General features: G+C 34.5%; 1 protein-coding gene across 1 annotated transcript in view; it reads left to right on the top strand.

The window, feature by feature from the left end:
- DMXL2 (Dmx like 2) overlaps positions 1 to 19,767 on the top strand; it is a 55,011-nt gene that overhangs the window by 986 nt on the left and 34,258 nt on the right. The window contains exons 2-12 of the mRNA XM_035553927.2: positions 7,089 to 7,214; positions 8,986 to 9,057; positions 9,726 to 9,804; positions 10,448 to 10,601; positions 11,528 to 11,594; positions 13,421 to 13,596; positions 14,350 to 14,533; positions 15,164 to 15,338; positions 16,209 to 16,439; positions 17,688 to 17,965; positions 18,151 to 18,847. Coding sequence (XP_035409820.1) covers positions 7,089 to 7,214; positions 8,986 to 9,057; positions 9,726 to 9,804; positions 10,448 to 10,601; positions 11,528 to 11,594; positions 13,421 to 13,596; positions 14,350 to 14,533; positions 15,164 to 15,338; positions 16,209 to 16,439; positions 17,688 to 17,965; positions 18,151 to 18,847 — 2,239 coding nt within the window. The remainder of the gene's footprint in view (positions 1 to 7,088; positions 7,215 to 8,985; positions 9,058 to 9,725; positions 9,805 to 10,447; positions 10,602 to 11,527; positions 11,595 to 13,420; positions 13,597 to 14,349; positions 14,534 to 15,163; positions 15,339 to 16,208; positions 16,440 to 17,687; positions 17,966 to 18,150; positions 18,848 to 19,767) is intronic.

Here is a 19,767-nt window from a genome sequence, read left to right on the forward strand (position 1 = left end):
AAGATATTAGCCAAGACACGAACAAATTCCAAATTATATGATATAGGGCATCATTTTTGGTCTAAGACAACCACCATCAGACTTGTCAAACATTTAAAGGTTACTTTAGATTATCACAGATGTCTAATTTCAGTAATGAATGCTTGAAATTCATCAGAAGTAAAAGGTGCCATCTTTTTCTTTCTTTCCTTGTTCTGCTGCTATGCAGTCATACTGACATTAAAGGAACTTCTTACTTCTGATATTTATAAGTAACACACTCGCGTTCGCATTCTAATGTGTTGCCTTTCCTGTAACAATTTGAAAAGTCAGTAAACTGCTACTGTAAAAGACAACTTTTTGCTATTTCTCATAACAGTTTTGATAACATCAAAAATTAATATTGACATATATTATAGTTTAAGTAAGACTTTTCCAAGACTTCAGTCACTGTTTTCTCTGTCTGCTGTGTCCATTTTTTTTTTATAACTTATTTAAGAAGTAGCTAACGGGATGGGGATGACTTAATAAATGTATTTCCTGGAATTCTGCAGCTGTAGCTTTCCTCTTCCCTTTTTCTCTTTTCTCTGTATTTGTGGTAGGCTTTTAACTTCCAGGTTTGTGTAGCCAGAGCTCAGATGATATGTTCTGCTTAAAAAATATACTGTTTTAAAGCTTTGCTGAATGGCATCTGGTTATTCTGAGAATGACAAAGGGAAAAGAAATGTTTGCCATTCTTTTTTTTTATGTGCTAAAATGCTAGTATTAGTGACACCAGGGAGTGAAACAAGTCCAAAGAAATAAGAGCTAGGATCAGACAGTTTTTTCTTTTTTTTTTTTTTTTTTCTTTTTTATTACTAAATGACAGAAGTTCTGTTTTTGTCATTTCTGGTGATGCTTCTTCAGTGCACTATTTGACTTGCTGTTGAGCAGGGCTTCCCATTTTCATTTCAGCAAATATTGTTAACTGTGTTTCCACAAAGGAATTCACAAAAGTTGCAGGCAGTCAGCTGATATTTATATAAATGGGCCTTACAAAGTACACACCCTGGCTAAAGAGAAAAAGCACACAGTATTTGAACCTTGTAGTCTAATTGGCAACTACTGTATTTTTAAAGCTTGTAAACTATCTACATTTTTCAAGCCATGTTTGATTTTACATAGCTTTTGTCATTAAGCAGCCTTTTTTAGCTGACCCAACTTCAGTCACTGACCCTAACTCTGGATGCTGTGTATGTTACCAGTCTGACTTCCCGTGACCTGGAATAAGGTGGTTTCTTACAAAGAAGATGAGCTGTGCTTAATCTGTTTGTATGACTTCTGCCCTTTGTCCAAACTCAAGGTTGTTTTTTTTTCAGAAACTTTGAACAGAAGATAGCTGTTTCTAAGGTCAGTCTAGGTACCTGTACATAAGCACTTTTCTGATGGAGCTGAAAAGTTTTTAATTTAGTTTTTTAGTTTTTGAAAAAGCTTCTTGGCATCTTCCATGCCAGCACTGACACTTGGCCTGGAACTGCGTGTAATCACAGAATGGCTGAGGTTGGAAGGGACCTCCAGAGATTATAGAGTTTAACCCCACACTCAAGCAGCGTCACCATGTTACACAGGATCGCATCCGGGTGAATTTTGAAAGGAGACTCCACAGCCTCTTTGGACAGCCTGTTCCAATGAATTTCAGAAACAGTTGCAGGTGGAGTTTCCCACACGTATGTAAACTTTGGCAATGAAAAAAGCAAAATGTTCTTCCACAATAACTGAGAATAGGTTTTCTGCTCTGCTGTGCATTTCTCCTCTACTTCATCCTTCCTGAAAAATCACTTAGTAAAAGTTTGATTTGCAAATCCCACTGTTATTTATTACATATAATCTGTATGTTCTCCACTGTGTCATGTTTACGTGAATGGCACAGTAGACTTCTGAATCCTTACTACATTTTTTTTCTGTGAAACTCTGTGTGTAAACATTGTAAAGCATTTAATCACAAATCTGTCTCAATGTCAGTTTAGGAAAGCCTACTCTACAGGCACATGCTAGCGGTGGGCTTTTTGGACTTATTTTGCCAGTTTGCATTGACCATTTGTAATTCTACTGGTATTTGAGAGAGAGAAGGGGGATTGTAAATGTTCTGTCTGTTGATAGCTGTTTGAAAATGTTTCAGAATCCAGGTGTCTTCATTGCTAATAGGAAGGAATAGGAATTTCTTAGTCTTACCTGTTTACTATCTATAGCTGCAACTTTAAAAAAGTGTTGTTATACAGGAGGAATACCTGAACTTTTAGATTATCTCACAATGCCAATACAGGCTTTAATTTAGGTTTTAATAAAGGTGAACTTTTTTTTTTTTTAATACCACTGTTGGCTGATTCTGATTTTGTTTCTTTGACATCATTTGCCATCTTGAAATGCCTCTGCACCTGTAATAGTAAACATTAGAGCTTGAGAACTTCTGGTCTATTTCGCTCACATCAAATTTGTAGAGATTTGCAGGCTATAGAAAGAAGAGAATCAATTTATATACAAAGAGAAATATAAAATAAATATTACATATTTATAAAACATCGTTACAATCAGAGAACCAAATAGGAAAACACAGACATGTGAAGGATGAAGATGCACCTGCCTCTTTCTTAGTATCTGAAAATCAAGGATATAGCATGAACTGTTACAGTAGGATCCACAATGTCCTGCTTTTTCAGAGGCAAAGCCTGGTGCTCCTGCATTCAATTAGAGCTTTGTCATTGTTCATTTCAGTGGTCCCAGATCTTGACAGTTAGAGCAGACATTGGCAAACTATAGCTTATTAGTTGCTTGTGAATCTTGCAAGTCATCCTTGCATTCTGGCAGTTTTGCAACTCCATTTAATTTTCTCTTTAAAGTTATCAGTGACATTAGAAATGGAGGTTGGCAAGAATTCCATGTGGGTGGTTTTACTGCGCTTGTTTTATTCAGTGACTGCTTATAACTCCGTTTGTCTGAGGCCTCTGCACTGCTCTCACACATTACAGTATCTTAGCATCTTATTCTCTACCTTTACTTTTTATATGGCTTACCAGTTTTCCATTCCATTTATCAGGCTGTGCAGATCATCACTCTGTTGCCACAAATATGGGAGCCACTCTTCTTCTGGCAGGAGAGGTCTGTGCTGCCATGAATGATCTCCCTGAAGATGTTGTCAGCTGAATCCTTTAGAAAGAACTACTCATGTTAAATATTATGGCACTTCCCTATTCTTTGTCAGCGTAGGGTACTTCTACTGTGTTACCAGCTCAAGAAATGAAAGGACAAATTAAAAAGAATTTGAAACACATTCTGTTCTAGTGTAAATGTGCTAATATATTGAGAATATTAGAAAAGCTTCATAAAAGTAATCAAATGGGAAACTTGTATTTAGACATATACGGTGGTATGTGGAAATACCTTTCAGTACTGGAAAGTATATTGATCCCTGCTGTTTTGAAAAACTTGGAGACTATAAATGTGAAAAAGTGAATGATTATTTTAAAATGAGGGCGTGCCTTTTCTCAAAAGTGGCAGTATGATGTACTTCTTAAATAAACTTAAGTTTTAAAGTAAATATAGCTTTACATAGTTTCAAGAAACAAGAGCCATTCTCAGAATAAATATCTACACTAAGAAAATGACCTCAAAACCAAGAGACAGCACTTACTCAAAGACCCTGGAGCGGCAGTCTGATACCTGTTGGGAATGTGTTCCAACTGAGGCCTCTAAAGAACTAAATCCCCTCTGTTGGCACAGGACATCAGGTGTGCTGTCAGCTGCTGGTGCAGTGCCAGGCACAGGTAAAGAGAAGGAAAGATAAGAGTGACAGTGGTAAGATTTCACTTAGAGATCTCTACATTTTGATGATTCTTTAAAGAAAAAAAATAAAACTTCTACTGTAAAACACCCTTTTATTTAAAGTTAACCCTCAAATAGTTAATTTGAAGTTAACCTTTTCAGTTAACTTCATAAAAACATGCTAAATAGCGTAATTAGCCAGAAAAATGTTCATTTGCTGCTATAATAAGAAGGGGTACATAGAGGACAGAGGAGGAGAAACTAAAACATTGGAAGAAGCGAGATACTGAGTTCTCTTACTTAACAAAGTAAACAACCATACACGGCTATTAGGTCTTTTCTGGTTCATGCATTATCAAACTACACACACATATGCATGCACATTTAAGAAAATTAAGCACCCTTCCCCATATCAATTCCAAGACACGTGTCCCTGACTCCTCCTAACAGGACTGAAACTAGTGATAAATCATGTTTAATTGAAATTGAAATTTGCAAGTCAAGTTATCAATACCGACAGTGAAACAAGGGATTATCTGAGAAGTTTAAGACCTTATTTTAAGTGGATCAGTGCCTTTTTTTAACTGTATTGAGCAACATTTTAAATCACATCTTTTTAGCAGGTTTGTATCAGTAGTTATGAGGCAGACTGTTGAAATAAAAACTGAATTTGAATTTTTCGATTCTTTGCTGTTTTAATTGCTCGCCCTCTGAGAAAAGTAGTAGGAGATTCAATTGCTTGTGAATATTGAATTCTGAATAAATTATTGGAACTGCAGGAGTTGGTTCTATTTTCTTGTCTACCTGTGGGCATTTGTATCCTGGTCTCCATCTCCCGTGCTACTTGTGAATGTTTGCTGGACTGACCAGCATTTCACACCAGTGGAGTTGGTTTTGCAGTAAATTCAATATAAAAAGTTGGAGAACGATAAGGCAAAAAGATTTTCTGTTCAGTGCCGAAACTTATTTCAGTATCTCAAGTCTTTTTGTCTCCCACTTTCTGGAAAAAATCATATTCAATTTTAGTAATTATATGTTACCGCCCAGACGGGGTCAAACAATTACACAGCCTAGTCATGAAGGAGCCAGGATATTCTCTTACACAGATAATGTCCCTCTAACCACCTTTTAGCAGTTTGTTTTTTTTTTCTCCACTCTCCTGCTTCCAGTATACTGATACTCCACTATCAGTTCCTCAGAGCTTCCCAGAGTGATTGTAGACTTTGAGGACACACAAAGACAACACTGTGTCACTTTATTTTCATGAGATGGGCTCAGAAGTCTTTCGGACTGTCTACATTTCATACCTAGTTTTCATTTTTATGTACAATTGCATAGCTACTTTGAATATTTCATTGCTGCAGCTACTTGTAAAATTAGTATCTTCATTTCATGTTCAGATAGGCACTTAGCAACTGGGCCACATCATATGGGACCACATCAAAAGCTTGCATGTTGACCAGTGATGATAATGCTCACAAAAATAGGTGTTCGCAAGCAAAATGTATATAGCTACTGAACCTAACTTTCTTCAGATTGTAAAATCTGTAAACATGTTCTCAGTTAATGACTGTGCTAGTAGACATCTTCTGGAGCAACAAATTGCAATGCATTAAAAAAAAAAAAAAGAGAGAAACTGGAATAATTGTTTTTCTTTAAAAGTTTCTTTACAAGGACATGCAAGACCCGTTACTTTAAATATTTTGGTAACAAGAAAGTTATTTATAGAAACACAATGATTTTCTGGGCTTCGGGAAACTAATAGCAGAACATTTTGTCACAGTCTTTCTGAAGTCTTCATATGTATTGGAATGTGTATTGGAATCAGTATTGGAATCAGTGGAAAACTTTAAGGAAACAGACATCTTACTATAATTTCTCACTCTGAAACAGCTTGTTAGTATATTGATGAAAGGGAGGGATTTCTATGCTTGAATGTGGGAGTTCAGTGCAACAGAGCATCTGGAGTGATTAAGGGGTTTAGAATACTCTAGTGCATTAGGACAGGTGAAAGGTTGGCAGACATACGTGCTTATCCTGCCAAAAGAAAATGCTGCAAACTATCATTGTACTATAACCTATTCTTAAATTATTTAGACTGTAGTTTGTAACGTACAATGAAATACAATATACCCAAGACAAATCTATTATTATAACACGTTTTTTTAAAACTCGAAAGTGCAGAAATTGGATTCTTGTGGAAAAACTTCTCTTTGATACTCTTTTTAAAGAGGGGCATATTTAAGTAATTTTTATGCAAATTCAATAACGAGTGCAGGGGACAAAACTTCAAAAACTTTAGAAAAATACAGAATAACAACAACAACAACAAAAAGTGAAAGTACGCACAGAGCTTAAGTTCTGTAATAAGTGTTTCGTACTATTTCTTTTTGCCGTGGATGATTTAAGGTCTCCTTTGCTACTTTGTTTTGAAATGGGTTCATATTGCTCATGCCCTTGGAACTTGATAACATAAAAATTGGTTCCATAAAAATGGAAACCAACCCTTGTAAGTTTGTTATGCAGGAAGAGTACAATTGTTCCTGTATTAAATATGTTTTCACTGATATTAAGGAGCAGCAGCATTATATAGCAGAAATATCTTTAGGCTCTGCTTTCGTTTTTAAAAAGAAAGTCTAATATGGTTGTGTAAAGTAGCAATGGGGTAACTGCAGACAAACAGAATTTTTCTTCATTTCCTATGATGCTGAAGAGAAAAATTTATAATCATGGAGATTTTTTTTCCCTTGAAAGTAGAAGAAACATTTTTAATATAATACTGTCAACATCTGACAGTTGGCATTATTTTTCAATGGTTGTTACACTCCACTGTCCAATAAATGTAAAAACATACGATTCCAAGGCAAGATGACAGTATTCATTATTTTATTGCACACTTAGTCCATAAACTGATCAAACCTCAGTATGTTCATATCTGTGAATAGAGGGACATACCCTTCCACAGCTTTAAGTTTCTTAAGGTGTCAGCATCATCTGGTAGAATTTCTTTTCCCTCCTGAAAGAATCTTTCCTAATCTGAACGACTTTGAAGAGTGACCCTTAAAAGTCACTTTTTACTTGTTGCTTACCCTGCTGATGTTACCAAGATGATGAGGAATAAACTCTCTACATAGTAATAACATAAAGTTCATTATTTGTGTAAATGGAGATTTTCACAGTGTTTTTTAAAACCATATTCTAATAATGATTTAGTTGTTTGTTAGTGCTTTTGTTGTTTTTTGTTTGTTTGTTTTTAATAAACTTTAAATTGTATTTCTTTTAAAATTTATTTCTTTTTAAAATTATTTCAGGCATATGGTTCTGGTTGTGACATTGTTATTCTGGCAAATGACTTCGAATGTGTACAAATTATTCCTGGTGCTAAACATGGAAACATCCAAGTCAGTTGTGTGGAGTGCTCCCAACAGCAAGGCAGGGTAAGGATTTTAATTGTTTGTTGTTTGTTTTTTTTTATAAATTTAAAGAAGGAAAAAATGAATACTCTAAATGAAATAATTAAACATAATATGTTAATGCTATTACTGAGTTAATTTTGTGACAAATATTTTTACTGATCTGTAACTTTCCGAGGAACGCTGCTTATGTTATTCAGAGGATTGTTTTAGTATAATAATAATTTATTTTTGTAAGTTTTGGGTTGGGGTGCGGGGAGAAAGCAGGAAGCATCTTTTAAAAATGAATTTTATACCTTTCCAGGATGTACAATGACAAGCCTCGCAAAATGTAGGAATATGTATTAGTTACTGTATAGCAATGGGATTAAAATTCTTGCTTTGTGAATGCCATTATTGTATGCTTGCATATACCTGATGACAACAAGAATAAGTCATTCGTGCATACATACACACATTTGTGTGTGTGTATTTGTGCTTCCTGCAAAGTAATGAATTAGAAGTTCTTTATTTTTCAGAAAAGCCTAGGCATGTATAATGTGTTTCAAAGTGCTACGGTGTGAGCTTTCGCAACTGTGTGGCCCTTGACTAGCTGCTCAGCTTTACTTTTAGTCCCCAAACAATGCATGGCTTTATTTTTAATCCCCAAACAATGCTAACCAGACAGTCTAGATTGCAGAGAACAAGAAAACAACTTTCTATGAGGTGTTGCAGAGCACTGATCAAATTTTGCTTATCAGTTGTCCCTGCCTACCACTGTTAGCTTGTAAACAAGTTGGTTTTAGTATTGAGAAAGCCCCAGTTAGAATTCAGGCAAGTTTAGCTGTCAAGGCCCCTACACTACGGCCAAGCAGTCCCAGTGGGACTGGAAGAGAGATTCCATCTGCACGGGGGACCCCTGCAAGATCACCATGAACCCCGGGTGCTTCTGCATACAAGACTCTGAACTCATGGTCAGTTTTTTGGGGGGGAGTGTGTTGTTGCAACCTTTTTTTTTTCCTTCCCCCATATGAAGAGGAAGTAAGATTTCATAAGAACTGTAGTGAAACTTTTGCATCATTTCTGTATTGAAGACACCAAATCCTAAATGAGAGAAACTTAAACAGTTGTTCTTTTAAAAATCTTTTAAGCAAGAAGACAGAATTTACAAGATAGTCAAAAGTACTTATAAGCATTTGAATATTAGGAGCACAACCAGATTAAATTCCTAATAAAGATCATTGTGTAAATGGAGGTTTCTGTGAAGGAACTAGATGAAAGCAATTAAGGGGTGGTACAAGTACTTCAGTTTTTCCATTTACCGTTTGTCTCACCTGACAATATATTTAGCTATTCAAATGGAATCAAATTTCCTCCCATTTTTTAGTAATTACTATTTAGAGGTACAAAATGGAACACGGGATCACACTGAGACCCAGACACTAATAATTCATTCATTAGTTAGTTGTAAAGTAGAGAGAACAAGAGCAGAAGTATCAGCTTTCTCTTATGCATCAATGGTAGTTGCCTTAGAAGTATGTATTAGATCTGATGGATAGTGTGCATCCCACTGAACAAGATGTATTCTCTGCTTAAGTTAAAATCTTAAAGATGGGCTCATTCAAATGTATGCATTTCTCAGCTTCCTTTAGAAGGTATTTGTATAACACAATGAATTACATTTATATTAATTTCACTTTTCTTGTTTGATTGCACATAGAATTTGTACTGGAAATTCTTTAGCTATTTTGAAATACTAAAGAGCAGCTAGACTTATCTCATAACCTTACATCTTGAGTCTTCAATTTTTTTCCAGATTGCAGCATCATATGGAAATGCTGTTTGCATTTTTGAACCACTTGGTATAAATAATCATAAAAGAAATTGTGTAAGTATGTATTTCATGACTGTAATTCAGTTTAGGTTCTTAGAAAAAAGTATGTCTGCCAGTTATTATTGAATTGACACAAAAAAGACTAGTCAATAAACATTTTCCACCATCCATAATAAAATTGGATGGTCAGGATCATCCACTGTATAAACCGAACTGGGTATTGCACTTTTCCCAAGTTCCCAGCATCTCATGCTAGAGTGACATGGTGGTGAGCTGGTATTTCTTTAAATCGGTGTATCAGATCTGGAGTACAGAAATATGACTTGTTTGTGTATATGTGGTTCCAAGCTAGTTTTAACAACATGGTCATGACTGAATGCTCAAGTCTTAACTGTGCTCTCAAGTGTGTTTCACAATCTTTCTTGCATCTATAGTGCCATTCCTTATATTGTTGTAAATGTATGCCTGGTTTACAGTAATCTACAGATACATTTGTGTATGTGACAGGTCCAGGTCAGGTTCACACAGCAGTGTGTGATGCATATAATTTTTGTAAAACAACTGAAGAAATTATTAAAACTAGATTCCACAATCTGTTGCTGGGTCCTGAATTTGTACGTAACAGGCTAAATAGTAATTTTCTAGAGAAAGAAATAAATACAAATGCCTTTGTATTTTGCTGTTGATGTGAAAATTAATTCTTTAATTTTTTTAAACTACAGCAGCTAAAGTGTCAGTGGCTTAAAACGGGGCAATTTTTCCTCAGTTCTATGACTTACAACCTAGCATGGGATCCTCAAGGTAATGTGGAACTTCTGATGCATTTGTTCAACATTTGTAGTTAGAGAACTTGAACACAAATTATTTTTATTGAAATGAAATGGGAGCGTGAATACAGACATTTTAGATGGTCCATTCTCAGGCAGCCTTACGTAAAATGTGGTGCTGCAATTAGCATTTGTGAAGATGCTATACCAAGTATTTGAGCGTTCTGTGCAAGATCTTAGTTTGGGAATCATGGTGTTAAGTTGCTAACTGGCTTAAATCACCACTAATAATCATTTAAATAGGATTTTAGCACAATTAAAGTCAGCAGTGTACCAAGAGAGAGAAATTGATAAAATGCCTAACAATATGTAGTATTTGAGATGTTAATGGCTGTTTAGCATCTTCAACAGTCATTGTAAAATATGATCTATCAATTTAAGTCATTTAAAAACATAAAAACAAACTGATATTCTTTCTTAAAAGACATAAATTTAAAACGTTTTGATGAAAACAGCTGTATAATATGAATGAATACTCTATCATATTTAAAATGACTTCATAAAGTTGAGTTTTCAACTTGTTTTTAATAATTCTCATCAAAATGTGATGACAGGTGTAAGCGTTCAATATGAATGCATCATCTTGGTTTCCCAGCTTTGATGTTGTTCACTTTCAGGTAACAGGCTACTGACAGCAACTGACTATTTGCAATTGTGGGCCCCACCATCTAGTGACATTCTAGAAGAAGATGAAGATGATCCTGACAATCAGATGAAAGATGATAAAGTTCTCCCCGTTTTAAATGATTGGAAGTGTGTCTGGCAGTGCAAGTGAGTGAGATAACTCATTTTAAGACAGAATGCAATGCCAACTCATATCATCTCTATCTTTCTCTAGAAAACCATATTGTAAAATTTGCTTTTAAGTAGGTTTAAAATACCATAAAATTCAAACAATATAAGTTACTCAAAGTAAAAATATTTTTCATGTGACTAAGTCATCAGATAACCTTGTCAAAGGCTTAACTGTATCACTGGCAATATGTATAAATTGTCCCTCTCTTCTCAGCTTTGAAAGTAGTGCTGAGATACTGGATGAGACCAAACAGAGGAGCAATAGCAGGCAGACATGCTATGCTGTTCAAGATGAGAGCTGTTTTCTGAAACTTAGGAAGAGTCTTGAAACACTCTTTCTTCCCAGTTATATTTGAGATCCATGTACGGAAGTGTTTCGTGATCAGCCATTTCTATAGATATACAGACTTGGAAAGCAGCTACCCATAAACCTAAGTTCTGTGTGACTTTTGAAAACATTTTAGATTTTATGCCTATAAAGCACTGTGTAGGCTGCTTGCCTCTTTCAGCTGACCCATACATTTTAGTCACTGTGAAATAGCATCGCAAATTATCTAAAAGATCTTTCCTTTATTCCTAAGTCTTGGTTTCACTGGGAATAGAAAAGCAAGTAGAACAATATTCACTTCTGTGATCTCATTAGATCTAGCCAGGGCTTGCCATACTTCATTAATTTTAATGTACTGGTTTTCTGTAGAGAAAACTGTGTGAGAATAGTAAATACCTTGTTTCATTGAAGCAAATACTCTTATGCTTCTGCCATTTCTAAAGTATGTTTAAAGCGACAGCTATAAATTTGAATATATTTCATATAAATAATGCACAGTAATACTGAATCAACTGAATATACATGGAATAAAAGACTTTGCTTACAGTTTAAAACTTTACTCTTGTGTCTTTAGGACTGCAGTATCGGTACATTTGATGGCATGGTCTCCTGATGGTGAATACTTTGCAACAGCTGGGAAGGTAAGAACAACAACAACAAAATAAATAAGTGCTTGAGATGTGTGCATTTCTTTGTCAAAAGTAAATAAGTAATTTAGAATGGTCCTATACCATATAAACACATTATAGTCTGAGCTAAGTTAAATTATCATCTCCTATATAATACATAATTTTCACATAATTCCTTGAACTTCAGCAACAAGAATTTGGATTTAGCTATGTACTGTTACTGACTACTTCAGAATTGACCTGGAAATAAATTGACAGTCATACAGATGTATCATTGGATCATTATGATATAAAACATAAACATTTAAACTGGTGTAATATCAGTGGATAAATTAGAAGAGATTTTTCTATTTACAGTGAAGTCTGGGTTCAGTTATCAGTTCCTAACTTCTATTTCAATTTTTCATATTTTTTGTCAAATTGCTAGTCAAGCTATGTTTTCAATTAATAATTCTCTTTAATTTTACTCTCTCATTTGAGTGATTTCTTTTGTTTTTTGAGTCGGGATAGTTAAGCATTTTTTGCTTGTGCTTAATGTTGGTCAAATGACGAGATGAATTTTAGTAAGCTTTATTTTCTTACACTTACTAAAGAGGACAACTGAATCATGAGCTCTGTTGTTTTACGACTATAAACATAGTAACACCACCTTAAAAATACTACATTTGGAATCACTGTGATTATAAAATTATCAAAACATTTGCTTTGTTTCATATTTCTGCTTCCCATGAATATACATATATTCATAAGTGTATATATGTATATATATACACACATATATACATATATATATGTATATTCCCATATATATATATAAGAATTTGACTAAGTGTCAGTTGACTAAGAGGCAGTTGGTTCCAGTAGTTATTTCCTATTTGTAGGACAGCTCTATCTTAATTCCTATATAAGCTTTAATCATAATTCTTAACAGGGCTGTCTGTCAAACTTCTTTCTTGCAGAATCTGTGGTTAGATACTGTATTTTTAGGTGCTTCTCAGGAAATACAAATAAAAGATCTCTCAGAGATAATTCATTCATTTATTTACTTTATTCTGTATCTGCACTCCAGCAGCCAGTCCTGAAATCCAGGGATGTGGCATGCAGCTGTATACGATGTATTTTGGGCGTACTAGTAATGTTGCCCTTAGCCCACATCAGTGTAGATGTATTCCTGTCTCATTTATCAGCATTTGTTGTATTGCTGTATCAACATTTCACTTTTCTTTCAGTTAATTACATCAGTGGTGCCCAACAAGTCAAACCAGAAAGGTAGTATAGATCGTGCTAGTGGAGAGGAAGGTTGTATCATACGGTTACTGCTCAACTATGTGCCTATGCTCAGTAGATACAGTGCTTTCTGTGAAAGTCAGGTTTCCTGTGCATGGGAACCAACAGTGACTTACAGCACAAATTTTCCTAAGGGAGAAACTGATTGGTAATGAGTTTAATACTGTCCTGTGAGTGGCAGCCTGTTTCTGGGTTCTGTCTTTGCAGAGGAAAGGATGTGGGATTTAAGCATGCATATGTGGTATGCAGAAAATGCATAGACACCCAAGAGGAAAGTAGGGAGCCAAATAGACTGCAAGAAAAATTACTTCTGGGACTGATGTGTTGCCAGCAGAGTATTTCTTTGGTCCTCCAACTCATTCCGGGATGACCATCAATGAAATACATGGTCTCAGGAATGAGTTGTCTGGGAAACTAAATAGTTCTGTGCAATAGGTTGAGTATTTATTAAAGATACTGGAACAGCAGTTTCCTTATCATTTAGCATTTTATTTTTGTGACATTTTCACTTATAGCTATCTAATCCTGTGTTATTTTGCTGCTTTACCTAGGATGACTGCCTCTTAAAGGTTTGGTATCCTATGACTGGTTGGAAGTCATCTCTTCTGCCCCAACAGAACAAAGAGAAGAAATGCTCAGGGGTTGTCCACTTCTCATTTGTCTATTTAGCTCATCCTCGAGCAGTGACGGGATTTTCATGGCGTAACATTAGCAAGTACATGCCCAGGTTTGAAAGATTTTATTTAAAAATAAACAAATAAACAAACAAAAAAATAAATATTTGACTTTTTTTTTAACACAGTGCTTAAAATTTGGCTACAAGAACATGGTTCGATTTCTCTGCTTATACTTTCAAGAAATAAAACATATGAGTGTCTTCACATACGCTTCTGGATTACCTAGTACAACAGTGATAGTCACTTTAATAAGAGAGACTTATTTTAAAATATGGTCTTAACTTTAGTGCCTTCTCAAGTTATGCCAGAAAGCATAAGGCTTTGTCTTTATCAAATAGTATTGTGGCATTGGAAATAGAATATTTCTTAAACAATTAGTACTTAGAAGCTTTGTTGTATATACATATATACATGTATATATATGTATATATATACATGTATATATGTATATATAGTTTTTTAATTAGCTGATTTCACTTTTCATGATTGAGTAAAATTGTATGTATTCTTCACATAATCCGGCAAACCAGATAATTTAGGGAGTTTCATGACCACAGTTTTATGGTAACTGTTGGATTTAGCAAATAATAACCATTCTACGTTCACATGCATTTTTGCTAATAATTTATGAGTTTATCTATCAGCATACTAAAAATCACCACTCATATAAAACGTTTAGTTAGCACAGAAATTTGGATGAAATAATTGTAACTGCTAAATAACTGTATATTCCCCTGATTTTTGCTGTGTCCATATGCCTAATTTAATTATATTGGATAATTCCTTGATATGTCTATCTTTAGGGGTTTAGTCTGTAATGTGTTACTCACGTCATGTCTTGATGGCATCTGTCGGCTATGGGCAGAGACGCTGTTACCAGAAGATACTCTTCTGGGTGAGCAGATCTGTGAAACTAGCACTTCCAGCATTAACAGCACCATTTCTCAATCTGGAAAGCAAAAAGACAAAATACAGCATGCACTAGAGGTACAATACTTGTCAATTTTTTATTTCAGGATTGGTAAAACTTGTAAACGTTTACTAGAAAAATTAAAGTATGTAGAATTCTAATATCTATATATTACATATTAGAACTATACCTAATATGTAGTTCTTACAAGCATAACAGAATAGTCTAAATTATTTTATGTGAGTTAAGTTTATTATTAATCACTGAAGAAGTCAGAGACATCTAATTTTGCACCCAAGCTCCATGTTTTTAAAACTACTGCTTTTTCTGTAGCTAATTAATAGCATTGGGAAGAGACTGAATTTTCTATAGCTAACTGATAGTGTTGGGAAGAGATGATGTTTAATATGGAATATTAAGATGGTTTCATTCGGAATGGGTATGAAAGTCTGTAGTTATAACAGTAGAAGCAGTAAATAAACTCTTCTAGTACTTTAGTTATCTGATTTGATAATTACATTTCCAAAAGGTGATATTACAGGGCTATGAGTTTCAGTGGAGGTCATGTGAAGTATATTAAATTTATAGGAAAAGAAAATATGTGAATGTAAAAACAAAACTGAACAAACAGTAATTACATAACTATGGACTTATATCCTTTTTTTTTTTTTTAGTATTTCTTAAATTATTTTTTCTAATTATACCAGACAATTCACCATTTGAAAAATATGAGAAAAGGACAAAGGAGATCTTCAGTTCTTGTTACCCACACAGATGTATTACCAGACCAACAGGGTACTCATGAAGTTCAGCGTCACATTTCACACCATGCAAATGCACTTGGTCACTTCCATATAGCAGCAAGCATCAACCCTAATACAGGTGAAATAGAACTATTTATTAAACTGTTAATAATATATTTTCACAAAAAGGAAAAAATAAATAAAGGGGGCTGAGGTGCATGTTCTTTGCTTTGCCTAATTGAATAGAAGGGATTTGTAGGAGGAATGCTATTTCACAATTCTGTCATTTGGCTTAGAGTTTTGTAAGACAAGCTGATTTTTTTTTTTTTTTCCAAAAATCACAGACTGTCAGACTGGTTGTATTTTGAAGGAGGTCATCTTGTGCAATGCCCCTGCTTAAGCAGGGTCACCTATAGCCAGTTGCCCAAGACTTTCAGCATTTTTAAAAGCCTTAATTTCATTTTTGCACATCAGAAAGCAAAAGAAATTTCACTACCTTAATTTCAAGTCTGCTTCGTGCCTGATTCGGGGAGAAAACAGTATATGATGAATGGATTACTTGCATCCTACATAATATAAAGTGAATGGAAAAAAAAAGCTGTACAAGATTTTATTAGCAGGAAAACAGCTGCTTTTTGTAGAATAATTTAGAATATTTTAAAGAAGAGATTGAAGAACAATCCTGTGTGTAAAATCAGTAAATGATATGACAACACTGCAACTTAGAAAACTGAGCAATTAGACCTGTTGAATCTCATTTACCAGTCTCATCTGAATCATTTTACTTTATTTCTTGATGCTAAAATGTCTTTCCTTTTTTTTTTCTTTTTCATTTTTTTACTCAAAACATATGTAGAAACTTGATCTGTACCTTACCTTTTCTAAACGTACAGGCACAAGGTCTGTTCTACCAAAAGTGAGTTAATTGTCTTGATCAAGAAATGTGTGTGTGTTTAATAGATACGTGGTTTAAGATACAACTTTTTGATCTGTTTACAACTGTCCACAGATATCCCATCAGTTTTGGCTGGAACAGCTTTTAATATAGATGAAGGCAATGGAGGCTTTGTTGTTCACTGGTTGAATAATAAAGAATTTAATTTTACATCATCTATTGAAGTATTTATGCAGCATCTAAGAAAATTTTCTGAACAACAACTAGAACAAGATTTTGATGAGGTTGAAGAGGAAGAAGAAATGGAAGAAAAAGAGAGAGGTTTGCATATGAAATTAGATCATGGTTAGTAATCTTGATCTATAGCACAAGAATTATTCTGAAACACATTTATTTAGTGCAATAATTAGTGCAATTATTTAACACATTATAAACAATAGTAATGTATTACTAATCTAAAATAAATAGATATAGATGCAATTTTGGCTCCTATAATAATTTGGTGGCATGAAAAACTTAAGGTTGTACTCTCTGTTGGAATGCAGTAATGATAAACACATTGAAAAAGAAAGGTAGCTCTGGTTCTTTATTTCCATTTTGGAGCTATTCCATAAAGTTATGAAATTATGACTAAGACTTGCTCTTGATTCACCTTACAATCTCAGGACAGTAATGAGGCATGAATTGATGGCAAGCTTTAAGGAGGGTTGGACATAGCTCCATTTTAATGAAACTGCACTCTTTCCAGTAGAGGTAAGCTTTACGTCTTAAACCTTACAGCACGCAATGATCCCAATTGTAGCTGTTCACAAAGGAAGAGGAAGAGAGAGACATATTTTGAAATTAATGATGAAAAACATGCCCTATAAGAAGGACTGAACATTGCTTCAGGAGCATCACCTTAGCCAGTATATGTATTCCTTCCATTTTATTAAAGATTACAAATCCCATTTGTTTAAAATTTGAAAAACTTATGTCTTCCCTTGTCTTCTCAAAGTTAAGAATGAAGAATTATCTAAGAATTTGTAAAAATAAAAGCCTTTCTACTTAAACCAGTAAGAGCTATTAAAGACTTACTGAAAGAATGTAAACTGTTGTACGTTTATTGTCATTTATAAAGCTTAGGTTCTTAAAATCTAGGTTACCAATGCAATTTATGACAAAGACTTGCTCGTGTCGTCATTCTTACTATACGTGCAATACATACTACTTCATCACTTGTCACATACCATGTTTCATAATAATCAAATAAATAAAAAAAAGACATTAATTTGGAGCCAGCATTCATGTAAAATACCTGTTTTTGTATAGTTGAGCAAGATGATCGTAGACAATTGATGTTAAGTGTCTGAATTTTTATGGTTGTATTTATTATTACTTGTATTCCATAGTTAGGATCAATAGTCAAATGCCAGGGCCTCTCACTGTTGTACAAACAGACAAAAGATGTTTCTACCTTCAATTTGCATGAATGTTCTTATGAGATAGCACTATTAACAGATTTTAAAATATTGTTGTTTGGAGTGGAAACTGTAGTAGGACAATACTTGCAATTTGCAAAAAAAAAAACAAAAAACTTATTTTCTGTTGCAGACTTGTCTGTAGATAGAGAATCAGAGACAGGGACTGGAACAGGTTCTTCAGAACATGAAGATGGAGAAAGAGAGGGAAGCCCCAGAACATCTCTACCAGCAGGCCTACACATGCCTCTTCCAACAGTTTTGTTAGATCGGAAAATTGAGTTGCTCCTAACTGAATGGAACAGAAATCCAGATATGCTTTTTACTATTCATCCTGTAGATGGTACCTTTTTGGTGTGGCATGTGAAGTATTTAGATGAACACACTCCAGGCATCTTTCGACAAGTTCAGGTGTTGTATATTTGAAATTGTTTTATTATTTATGATCTTAATGAACAGTCATTATGTTCTTGCTATTTAAATCTGGTCATAAGAATTACTTGAAATTAAATTAATTCCTGTGAAACAGTTGAGATTAATTTGGACTTACATTGGGTTGTTATATTCTAATTTTTTTTTTTTTTTTTCCCCTCCAGGTTTCATTTTCTTCTAGGATTCCTGTTGCATTTCCTTCAGGAGATGCTAGTTCCCTTAGCAAAAATATTATGATGTATGCTTGCCCTGTCTTATTAAAAGATATCAGTAATGCTGTACATCAGAAGACAGTGGACTTTCCAGATAAAACCCTAAGAAGTAAAGGACCAGGCTTTGCTCAGAACAGCACAAATGTGAATATAATTTCTCCCATAGTGATGATGATTTCCAAACATATAGATGGCTCTCTAAATCAGTGGGCAGTTACTTTTGCTGATAAATCAGCTTTCACTACTGTGCTAACAGTCTCACATAAATTTAGGTACTGCGGTCACCGTTTTCATCTTAATGATCTAGCTTGCCATTCTGTTTTACCATTACTGTTAACATCTTCTCATCATAACGCTCTATTAACTCCTGAATTAGACAGTTCTCAGGATTCTGACAGAATAAACAGAATAATGGATCCTATAAAACATGTGAAAGGTTCTTCTAGGCAGCAACTTAAAAATGCAGCAACCCGTACATTCTATGACCCAAATGCAATCTATAGCGAGCTGATTCTGTGGCGTGTAGACCCTATAGGACCTTTGTCATACACTGGAGGAGTATCTGAGTTGGCTAGAATTAACTCTCTTCATACCTCCGCTTTCTCTAATGTAGCCTGGCTTCCAACACTTATTCCAAGCTATTGCCTTGGTGAGTATTCTTAGCATGATCCCATATAGAGTTAACACTGGGGGCCATAAAACTATTTTTTCAAAATAAATTACTGTTGTATTTGGAGTATATTAACTTTTCAGCAATTTTTTATATTGTGCCAGTGAACATTCTTCCTTCATTTGAGACTAAGCTACTTTAAAACAGCATAGTTCATGTGGGCTAAGAGATTGTAGTTACCATGGATCACCTGGCATGCAGTAACTTCTTTGTGTGAGTTAGCAATCAGTCTCACAACAGAAAAAGGTGATCCCATTCCTCAGTGCTTTAGGCAACTTTGCAGGGTGCTGTCTGCATTGACATGGTATAGGTATCTGGGTTGTTGGCCTCATACAGTTGCAGGAGGCAGTGGATTGAACAGAACTAGTGATTGGACCACTTGATTGAAAAATTTCTAGAAATGTTAATCTATTAAGCCACTCAGAGACTTATTTTTTATTTATAAAGATGTTGTAGTAGTTGCTAGGTACAATACTAAAATGTAAATTGTGTTGTGAATATCACATTATTAAGTTTTATACTAACAGTGCCAGGATATTTTATTATACTAAGGCCAGTCTGACCTTTGCAATTTTTAAATGGGTGTCAAAGATGTTGTGCAACCTCAGAAATCTTAAATGTGCTTTAAAAGGCATAGAATTTCTTTGATTTAAAAATTAAAAAAAAAAATCCCTTTGCTCACATACTAATGTTCTATGCTGTCTCAATCCCACAAAGGAGCTATTCTAAACAGTTTACCTTGGATTCCTACTCTAAATCATCTCCAAGAACCCAGGGAAGCTAGAGTCCTTAAGCTCAAGTTCCAAACACCTCCCTTGGAGGTGACAGTGAAAAGAATGTAATCATTTTAAAGAAAGGCAGCATTCTTTTAGGTGTACTATCTATTGGTTTTTGCATGT

This window comes from Cygnus atratus, chromosome 11 (genome assembly GCF_013377495.2).
Source record: "Cygnus atratus isolate AKBS03 ecotype Queensland, Australia chromosome 11, CAtr_DNAZoo_HiC_assembly, whole genome shotgun sequence".
NCBI lineage: Eukaryota > Metazoa > Chordata > Aves > Anseriformes > Anatidae > Cygnus > Cygnus atratus.